Source organism: Ascaphus truei, unplaced genomic scaffold, assembly GCF_040206685.1.
Source record: "Ascaphus truei isolate aAscTru1 unplaced genomic scaffold, aAscTru1.hap1 HAP1_SCAFFOLD_718, whole genome shotgun sequence".
Classification (NCBI taxonomy): domain Eukaryota; kingdom Metazoa; phylum Chordata; class Amphibia; order Anura; family Ascaphidae; genus Ascaphus; species Ascaphus truei.
Window position 1 is genome coordinate 77,229 of NW_027457052.1, and position 10,134 is coordinate 87,362.

The window sequence follows — 10,134 nt, forward strand, 5'->3', positions numbered from 1 at the left end:
CCCAGGACTGGGTGACATGGTGGTGAGTACGTCTGTCCCTCCCAGGACTGGGTGACATGGTGGTGAGTAAGTCTGTCCCTCCCAGCACTGGGTGACATGGTGGTGAGTACGTCTGTCCCTCCCAGGACTGGGTGACATGGTGGTGAGTACGTCTGTCCCTCCCAGGACTGGGTGACATGGTGGTGAGTAAGTCTGTCCCTCCCAGGACTGGGAGACATGGGGGTGAGTAAGTCTGTCCCTCCCAGCACTGGGTGACATGGTGGTGAGTACGTCTGTCCCTCCCAGGACTGGGTGACATGGTGGTGAGTAAGTCTCTCCCTCTCAGGACTGGGTGACATGGTGGTGAGTACGTCTGTCCCTCCCAGGACTGGGTGACATGGTGGTGAGTAAGTCTGTCCCTCCCAGGACTGGGTGACATGGTGGTGAGTAAGTCTGTCCCTCCCAGGACTGGGTGACATGGTGGTGAGTACGTCTCTCCCTCCCGGGACTGGGTGACATGGTGGTGAGTACGTCTGTCCCTCCCAGGACTGGATGACATGGTGGTGAGTACGTCTCTCCCTCCCAGGACTGGGTGACATGGTGGTGAGTAAGTCTCTCCCTCCCAGGACTGGGTGACATGGTGGTGAGTAAGTCTGTCCCTCCCAGGACTGGGTGACATGGGGGTGAGTAAATCTGTCCCTCCCAGGACTGGGTGACATGGTGGTGAGTACGTCTGTCCCTCCCAGGACTGGGTGACATGGTGGTGAGTACGTCTGTCCCTCCCAGGACTGGGTGACATGGTGGTGAGTAAGTCTGTCCCTCCTAGGACTGGGTGACATGGTGGTGAGTACGTCTGTCCCTCCCAGGACTGGGTGACATGGTGGTGAGTACGTCTGTCCCTCCCAGGACTGGGTGACATGGTGGTGAGTAAGTCTGTCCCTCCCAGGACTGGGTGACATGGGGGTGAGTAAGTCTGTCCCTCCCAGGACTGGGTGACATGGTGGTGAGTAAGTCTGTCCCTCCCAGGACTGGGTGACATGGTGGTGAGTACGTCTCTCCCTCCCGGGACTTGGTGACATGGTGGTGAGTACGTCTCTCCCTCCCAGGACTGGGTGACATGGTGGTGAGTAAGTCTGTCCCTCCCAGCACTGGGAGATATGGTGGTGAGTAAGTCTGTCCCTCCTAGGACTGGGTGACATGGTGGTGAGTACGTCTGTCCCTCCCAGGATTGGGTGACATGGTGGTGAGTACGTCTGTCCCTCCCAGGACTGGGTGACATGGTGGTGAGTAAGTCTGTCCCTCCCAGGACTGGGTGACATGGTGGTGAGTAAGTCTCTCCCTCCCAGGACTGGGTGACATGGTGGTGAGTACGTCTGTCCCTCCCAGGACTGGGTGACATGGTGGTGAGTACGTCTGTCCCTCCCAGGACTGGGTGACATGGTGGTGAGTACGTCTGTCCCTCCCAGGACTGGGTGACATGGTGGTGAGTACGTCTGTCCCTCCCAGGACTGGGTGACATGGTGGTGAGTAAGTCTGTCCCTCCCAGCACTGGGTGACATGGTGGTGAGTACGTCTGTCCCTCCCAGGACTGGGTGACATGGTGGTGAGTACGTCTGTCCCTCCCAGGACTGGGTGACATGGTGGTGAGTAAGTCTGTCCCTCCCAGGACTGGGAGACATGGGGGTGAGTAAGTCTGTCCCTCCCAGCACTGGGTGACATGGTGGTGAGTACGTCTGTCCCTCCCAGGACTGGGTGACATGGTGGTGAGTACGTCTGTCCCTCCCAGGACTGGGTGACATGGTGGTGAGTAAGTCTGTCCCTCCCAGGACTGGGAGACATGGGGGTGAGTAAGTCTGTCCCTCCCAGGACTGGGTGACATGGTGGTGAGTAAGTCTGTCCCTCCCAGGACTGGGAGACATGGGGGTGAGTAAGTCTGTCCCTCCCAGGACTGGGTGACATGGTGGTGAGTACGTCTCTCCCTCCCGGGACTGGGTGACATGGTGGTGAGTACGTCTCTCCCTCCCAGGACTGGGTGACATGGTGGTGAGTAAGTCTGTCCCTCCCAGCACTGGGAGACATGGTGGTGAGTAAGTCTGTCCCTCCTAGGACTGGGTGACATGGTGGTGAGTACGTCTGTCCCTCCCAGGATTGGGTGACATGGTGGTGAGTACGTCTGTCCCTCCCAGGACTGGGTGACATGGTGGTGAGTAAGTCTGTCCCTCCCAGGACTGGGTGACATGGTGGTGAGTAAGTCTCTCCCTCCCAGGACTGGGTGACATGGTGGTGAGTACGTCTGTCCCTCCCAGGACTGGGTGACATGGTGGTGAGTACGTCTGTCCCTCCCAGGACTGGGTGACATGGTGGTGAGTACGTCTGTCCCTCCCAGGACTGGGTGACATGGTGGTGAGTACGTCTGTCCCTCCCAGGACTGGGTGACATGGTGGTGAGTAAGTCTGTCCCTCCCAGCACTGGGTGACATGGTGGTGAGTACGTCTGTCCCTCCCAGGACTGGGTGACATGGTGGTGAGTACGTCTGTCCCTCCCAGGACTGGGTGACATGGTGGTGAGTAAGTCTGTCCCTCCCAGGACTGGGAGACATGGGGGTGAGTAAGTCTGTCCCTCCCAGCACTGGGTGACATGGTGGTGAGTACGTCTGTCCCTCCCAGGACTGGGTGACATGGTGGTGAGTACGTCTGTCCCTCCCAGGACTGGGTGACATGGTGGTGAGTAAGTCTGTCCCTCCCAGGACTGGGAGACATGGGGGTGAGTAAGTCTGTCCCTCCCAGGACTGGGTGACATGGTGGTGAGTAAGTCTGTCCCTCCCAGGACTGGGAGACATGGGGGTGAGTAAGTCTGTCCCTCCCAGGACTGGGTGACATGGTGGTGAGTACGTCTGTCCCTCCCAGGACTGGGTGACATGGTGGTGAGTACGTCTGTCCCTCCCAGGACTGGGTGACATGGTGGTGAGTAACTCTGTCACATTAATGGGAGTACAGGCGTGGTAATATTTAGCACCCTTTTGTGGATCTGAGCCTAAGACTATGTATACAGGCTGGGTGCTCAGTCCCTGCAGAAACTGCATCTCCGCACATCTATCATTCGTTTGACAGTTAATGGCACATCCGTCTTAAAAATAAAAATAACAAATTGCTTTATTGACTCCTCTCAGTGTTTCTGAGTAACAGGCACCTGCGCCAGGACTGAGGAAGGCGTAGGATTACACCGAAACGTTGTTAGGATTAAATAACGTTATGTATCCACCGATGCCCACTGAGCGCTCCTCTCTGCGCCCCTTCTGCAGTGCGGGCATCAGATCAGCGGGGGTGACGTGGCAGTGTTTGCGTCCCGCGCAGGGCTGGGCTCCTGCTGGCACCCGCAGTGCTTCACCTGCGCCCACTGCGCTGAGCTGCTCTGTGACCTCATCTACTTCTACCACGGCGGGCAAGTATACTGCGGGCGCCACCACGCCGAGCTGCAGCGCCCGCGGTGCTTCGCATGTGACGAGGTGAGTAACTACACCGCAGTAATAGTGCTCAGTCTGTGGCAAGGAGTACTTCTGCAGTGAGTACGCTTGCAGTACCAGTGTTTTCATCCCTGCAAAAAGTACTCCTGCTGCAACAGTATGTAATTTCCTGCATTGAGTACTCCTGTAGTAACAGCATGTAATTTCCTGCATTGAGTACTCCTGTAGTAACAGTATGTAATTTCCTGCATTGAGTACTCCTGTAGTAACAGCATGTGATTTCCTGCATTGAGTACTCCTGTAGTAACAGCATGTAATTTCCTGCATTGAGTACTCCTGTAGTAACAGCATGTAATTTCCTGCATTGAGTACTCCTGTAGTAACAGCATGTGATTTCCTGCATTGAGTACTCCTGTGGTAACAGCATGTAATTTCCTGCATTGAGTACTCCTGTAGTAACAGCATGTAATTTCCTGCATTGAGTACTCCTGTGGTAACAGCATGTAATTTCCTGCATTGAGTACTCCTGTAGTAACAGCATGTAATTTCCTGCATTGAGTACTCCTGTGGTAACAGTATGTAATTTCCTGCATTGAGTACTCCTGTGGTAACAGTATGTAATTTCCTGCATTGAGTACTCCTGTAGTAACAGCATGTAATTTCCTGCATTGAGTACTCCTGTGGTAACAGCATGTAATTTCCTGCATTGAGTACTCCTGTGGTAACAGCATGTAATTTCCTGCATTGAGTACTCCTGTAGTAACAGCATGTAATTTCCTGCATTGAGTACTCCTGTGGTAACAGCATGTAATTTCCTGCATTGAGTACTCCTGTGGTAACAGTATGTAATTTCCTGCATTGAGTACTCCTGTGGTAACAGTATGTAATTTCCTGCATTGAGTACTCCTGTAGTAACAGCATGTAATTTCCTGCATTGAGTACTCCTGTGGTAACAGTATGTAATTTCCTGCATTGAGTACTCCTGTGGTAACAGTATGTAATTTCCTGCATTGAGTACTCCTGTAGTAACAGCATGTAATTTCCTGCATTGAGTACTCCTGTGGTAACAGCATGTAATTTCCTGCATTGAGTACTCCTGTAGTAACAGTATGTAATTTCTTGCATTGAGTACTCCTGTTGTATTGAAAACCAGTCTCGATGCTTTATCTTCCGCCGAGTCTGGTTTGAGTAACTTTAATGCTAGCCATCTTATCCTCTGCATGGATGGTGGTAACATAAGCAGGAAACTGTAACCGCGTCTGTCAGGAAATAACAGCAAACCATACTCAGTACCTGCAGCCGGCGGCGTGCTGAGAATGCAGCTTCTCCCCGCTGGGGAATCTCGGCAGGGCCTCCTGTCACACTGGCTGTTCTTTCTGTCTCTTTGTCTCTGAGCTGTCCCATATTCTTTTACCTGTCTCTTGTGGTCTCTGGGCTGTCTCTTGCCGCCTCCTGGTCTCCAAGCAATCTCTTTCTTGCACCCAGGTGATCTTCTCAGTGGAGTGCACTCAGGCAGAGGGTTACCACTGGCACACAAGACACTTCTGCTGCTTTGAGTGTGAGTGTGCCCTGGGAGGTCAGCGTTACGTGATGAGAGACAGGCGTCCATACTGTAGCCCCTGCTATGAGAAGCTCTACTCCCAGTACTGCGACAGCTGCGGAGAGTGCATCGGTGAGAGAGGGAGGGGTGGAAATACATCAGGGGGCAGGTTGGGCTTCAGTCCGTCCCACCCAGCACAATGACAGGGGCAGTAAAGCCCAACAACCCGTCAACCCTGACGTTCCCAACACAACACTGAACACTCTCGGAGGGACATTGAGCCCATTGATTCTGTCCCTCCCAGGACTGGGTGACATGGTGGTGAGTCTGACCCTCCCAGGACTGGGTGACATGGTGGTGAGTCTGACCCTCCCAGGACTGGGTGACATGGTGGTGAGTCTGTCCCTCCCAGGACTGGGTGACATGGTGGTGAGTCTGACCCTCCCAGGACTGGGTGACATGGTGGTGAGTCTGACCCTCCCAGGACTGGGTGACATGGTGGTGAGTCTGACCCTCCCAGGACTGGGTGACATGGTGGTGAGTCTATTCCTCCCAGGACTGGGTGACATGGTGGTGAGTCTATTCCTCCCAGGACTGGGTGACATGGTGGTGAGTCTGACCCTCCCAGGACTGGGTGACATGGTGGTCAGTACGTCTTTCCCTCCCAGGACTGGGTGACATGGTGGTGAGTCTGTCCCTCCCAGGACTGGGTGACATGGTGGTGAGTCTGACCCTCCCAGGACTGGGTGACATGGTGGTCAGTACGTCTGTCCCTCCCAGGACTGGGTGACATGGTGGTCAGTACGTCTTTCCCTCCCAGGACTGGGTGACATGGTGGTGAGTCTGACCCTCCCAGGACTGGGTGACATGGTGGTGAGTCTGACCCTCCCAGGACTGGGTGACATGGTGGTGAGTCTGTCCCTCCCAGGACTGGGTGACATGGTGGTGAGTCTGACCCTCCCAGGACTGGGTGACATGGTGGTCAGTACGTCTTTCCCTCCCAGGACTGGGTGACATGGTGGTCAGTACGTCTTTCCCTCCCAGGACTAGGTGACATGGTGGTCAGTACGTCTTTCCCTCCCAGGACTAGGTGACATGGTGGTAAGTCTGTCCCTCCCAACACAACAGTACATAGAAACCTAGAATTTGATGGCAGATAAGACACACTTGACCCACCTAGTCTGCCAATATTCCTATCTGCTGTAGAACATCACACCCCATTTGTTCCTTCCTGTCCGTAAAGACGAACGTCCTCAGGTTTCCCATGGACCAGACGCTCTCCAGCTTCAGAACATGACCTCTTGTTCTAGCACTTATCTTTCTCTAATATGTAGCGTATGTCCCCCTTGAATCTGTTCTACACAGCAGATAAGTTCCGGTCCAGCCGGTGTGATAATACAGGTTTAGTGTCTGCATTAAGGGGACAGATAATAACTTGGATGTCTTGGCATCTTCCTGCTACATGGTCTTCTTTCCATGATTGAGGAATTAACTGGTTTCCTGTGCTTCTCCAGGTGTGGAAGAGGGGCAGTTGTCCTACGGAGGGCAGCACTGGCATGCCTCGGAGGGCTGTTTCTGCTGCGGGAGGTGCAAGGCGTCGCTCTTGGGCAGACCTTTCTTACCTCAACATGGTCAAATCTACTGCTCCCGGAGCTGCAGCCAAGCGCCGGCACGTAGTGAACCCTCTGCCAGCCCCACACAGACCGAGACGCCTTCCCGCAGGGAGACCAGAGATGTGGGCACCTCCACCAGCAGCAACCCACAGGAGGACAGCTTCAGGGGGCGCAGGATGGGGGGAGGCAGGAGGTCTGTGTCCATGATAGACCAGTCAGGAACATCTCAGCCCTCTCACTCTCACCCTGTGCGCTCTATACATGCCAGTTTAAGGGGGGTTCCTGCTGAATTCTCCCGTGGATCCCTCCAAAGAAGCTCTCTACCTGACCTCAGCAGTCATTCTCGGGCAGCTTCCCGGGTCAGTTTCAGGGTCCCTCTTACTTCCGAGCTCAGGGAACCCAGAAACGTCTCCCCTCCACCCTTCACCTCCTCCTCCTCATCTTCTGATGAGGATGATGGCTACTTTCTGGGGGAACCAATTCCCTTGCCCCCTTTCCCGAGACCCCCAGGATACACTGCTCCCCCTACCTCCACCCCAAAGTGGAAGGACAAAAATTGCAGCCTGTCCTGACCCAACTCATAGACTGGCCAACGGGAGCTCATCCACTGAATGTCACCACTGTGCACTAAATGGACCTTTGTGACCTCAAACCCCTGAATGGACAGTCTTACCTACGGCTACTCCGCCGACCTGTGTGTCCAACCCTCTTCAGGTCAACTCTTCTACCAAGCAGACGTGCCACCTTCTGTGCCAGGTCACACAAGTACGCACCACCTGTTCCTGTGCCATTGATGGGGCAAAAGGCGGACAGGAGCGGAGATGTTGGTGGTGTGGATCGTAACTTCTCCCCGCTCCCTCAGCTGCTTAATGTCACGCCTGATAAATACTGAACTGCCCGCTCCTCTCCTGGTCACTATTCCCTGTGTAAGGAGGAGGGCACAGCGCGCCGGCAGCCGACTGGAGAGGGCAGGGAAAGGCCCCCCACCTGCGTGTGCAACGTCCCTGAAATATGATCTGCATGTCGTGTGACCCTTTTGGGGGCTCTTAAGTATATGATGTTGGCCACCACTCTTCCAGCAATGCATCCCCGTTCCCAGAGTGCCTTATTGCCCCTCGCTGTACACCTGTGCCCACGGGTTCCGTGGCAACATGACACCGTGTGATAATCACAAGTTTATTACTGTATTGTGAGAAATGTATTAAAAAACAAAGCTCAAGGAGTTTACAGGAAACGTTGCAGCTAAAGGGGACACACGGCGACTGACGGGCACACCCGTGTGCGCACATCCGCACATTTACACGCACACACGCCGCGACGAGCACACTATTCTCTGTGCTGTGACACTCCCTGGCGCGGGGCGACGTCTCATCCTCTGAGGCAGCTGCACGGGGCGGGTAAAGGGCGTGGCTGGCGGGGAGCCCGTGTGAGACGCCAGGACGCCTCCCGCCTGCAGCACTGGGGGTTACACTCCATCTTGGGGCTCTGAAATAACAGACAATACATACGCGTGATATGTAAGGGGTCTCTACACCGCTCGGGAGGGGGAGATCTTCCTGCACTTCTGGGGGGGGGGGGGGAGGGGGGTGTCAGGCTCCCTCTGCAATGCCTGGGGGGGGGTCTCTACACCGCTCGGGAGGGGGAGATCTTCCTGCACTTCTTGGGGGGGGGGTGTCTCTGCTGGGGGGAGTGCTCACCTCTCTCCACGGCTCGGGTGGGAGGGGGGGGGGGTCTCTACACCGCTCGGGAGGGGGAGATCTCCCTGCACTGCTTGAGGGGGAGGGGGTTTCTCTCCACACTGCTGGGTGGGGGGGGGGAGGGGAGAAGCGTCTCTGCAATGCCTGGGGGAGTCTCTCTGCACTGCTCGGGGTGAGGGGGGAGCGGGGGGTGCCTGCAGCACTGGAGGGGGAGTTCCCACCTCACACACAGTACTCACCGGTTGCAGCTTGGGCGTGGGATTTTTTCAGTTTCGGGGCTATGAGGAATGCATCGTAGGCAAAGAGAATCCCGGCTAGCAGCCCGAACACCTGCAAGGGGCGTGCACAGTGACACCATGAGGGGACGAACAAGTGGTGACGAGCTGACACCATGAGGTGACATGCAGTGGGTGACAGGATGACACAATGAGGTGACATGCATTGGGTGACAGGATGACACAATGAGGTGACATGCATTGGGTGACAGGATGACACAATGAGGTGACATGCAGTGGGTGACAGGATGATACAATGAGATGCCATGCAATGGGTGACAGGATGACACAATGAGGTGACATGCATTGGGTGATAGGCTGATACAATGAGATGCCATGCAATGGGTGACAGGATGATACAATGAGGTGACATGCATTGGGTGACAGGCTGATACAATGAGATGCCATGCAATGGGTGACAGGATGATACAATGAGGTGACATGCATTGGGTGACAGGATGACACAATGAGGTGACATGCAGTGGGTGACAGGATGACACAATGAGGTGACATGCAGTGGGTGACAGGATGACACAATGAGGTGACATGCAGTGGGTGACAGGATGACACAATGAGGTGACATGCAGTGGGTGACAGGATGACACAATGAGGTGACATGCATTGGGTGACAGGATGACACAATGAGGTGACATGCATTGGGTGACAGGATGACACAATGAGGTGACATGCAGTGGGTGACAGGATGATACAATGAGATGCCATGCAATGGGTGACAGGATGACACAATGAGGTGACATGCATTGGGTGACAGGATGACACAATGAGGTGACATGCAGTGGGTGACAGGATGATACAATGAGATGCCATGCAATGGGTGACAGGATGACACAATGAGGTGACATGCATTGGGTGATAGGCTGATACAATGAGATGCCATGCAATGGGTGACAGGATGATACAATGAGGTGACATGCATTGGGTGACAGGCTGATACAATGAGATGCCACGCAATGGGTGACAGGATGATACAATGAGGTGACATGCATTGGGTGACAGGATGACACAATGAGGTGACATGCAGTGGGTGACGGGATGATACAATGAGGTGACACGCAGTGGGTGACGGGATGATACAATGAGGTGACATGCATTGGGTGACAGGATGACACAATGAGGTGACATGCAGTGGGTGACAGGATGATACAATGAGGTGACACGCAGTGGGTGACAGGATGATACAATGCAATGAGAAGCATCTAATGCTGGGACAAGTGACCGCTGACAATATGTCTCAGCCCAGAGGTTTTGGATGTGATAACATGACAGGGGCGCAGAGCCACAGAACGGTGCTAAGCTTTAGCACAACTGGACTCCTATTCACATCAATGCGAGTAAGGACGTGCTGAAGCTTCACACCCTCCCGTGGCTCGGGGCCAGAGTGAGATGAAATCTGATGCGGGACAGAGTAGGACGCAGTGTAGGAAGCAGCGTTATCCAAACCCCGGGACACTCACCCCTCCTGCTATAGCAGCTCCGTCCCCACCACGGATCAGAGCGATGAGCGAGGTGATGAGGAAGAGGACACAGCCAATAGCAGCACGCAGAA

At 54.6% G+C, this 10,134-nt stretch overlaps 1 protein-coding gene across 3 annotated transcripts in view; it reads left to right on the plus strand.

Annotated features, from left to right (window-relative positions):
- Positions 1-7,814, plus strand: part of PRICKLE3 (prickle planar cell polarity protein 3) — a 30,095-nt gene extending 22,281 nt beyond the window's left edge. For all 3 annotated transcript variants that reach the window (XM_075584704.1, XM_075584702.1, XM_075584703.1), the window contains 3 exons: positions 3,281-3,484; positions 4,928-5,114; positions 6,497-7,814. In XM_075584704.1, the coding sequence (XP_075440819.1) occupies positions 3,281-3,484; positions 4,928-5,114; positions 6,497-7,167 (1,062 nt within the window). In that variant the 3' untranslated portion in view covers positions 7,168-7,814. The remainder of the gene's footprint in view (positions 1-3,280; positions 3,485-4,927; positions 5,115-6,496) is intronic.
- The last annotated feature ends 2,320 nt before the right edge of the window (positions 7,815-10,134 follow it).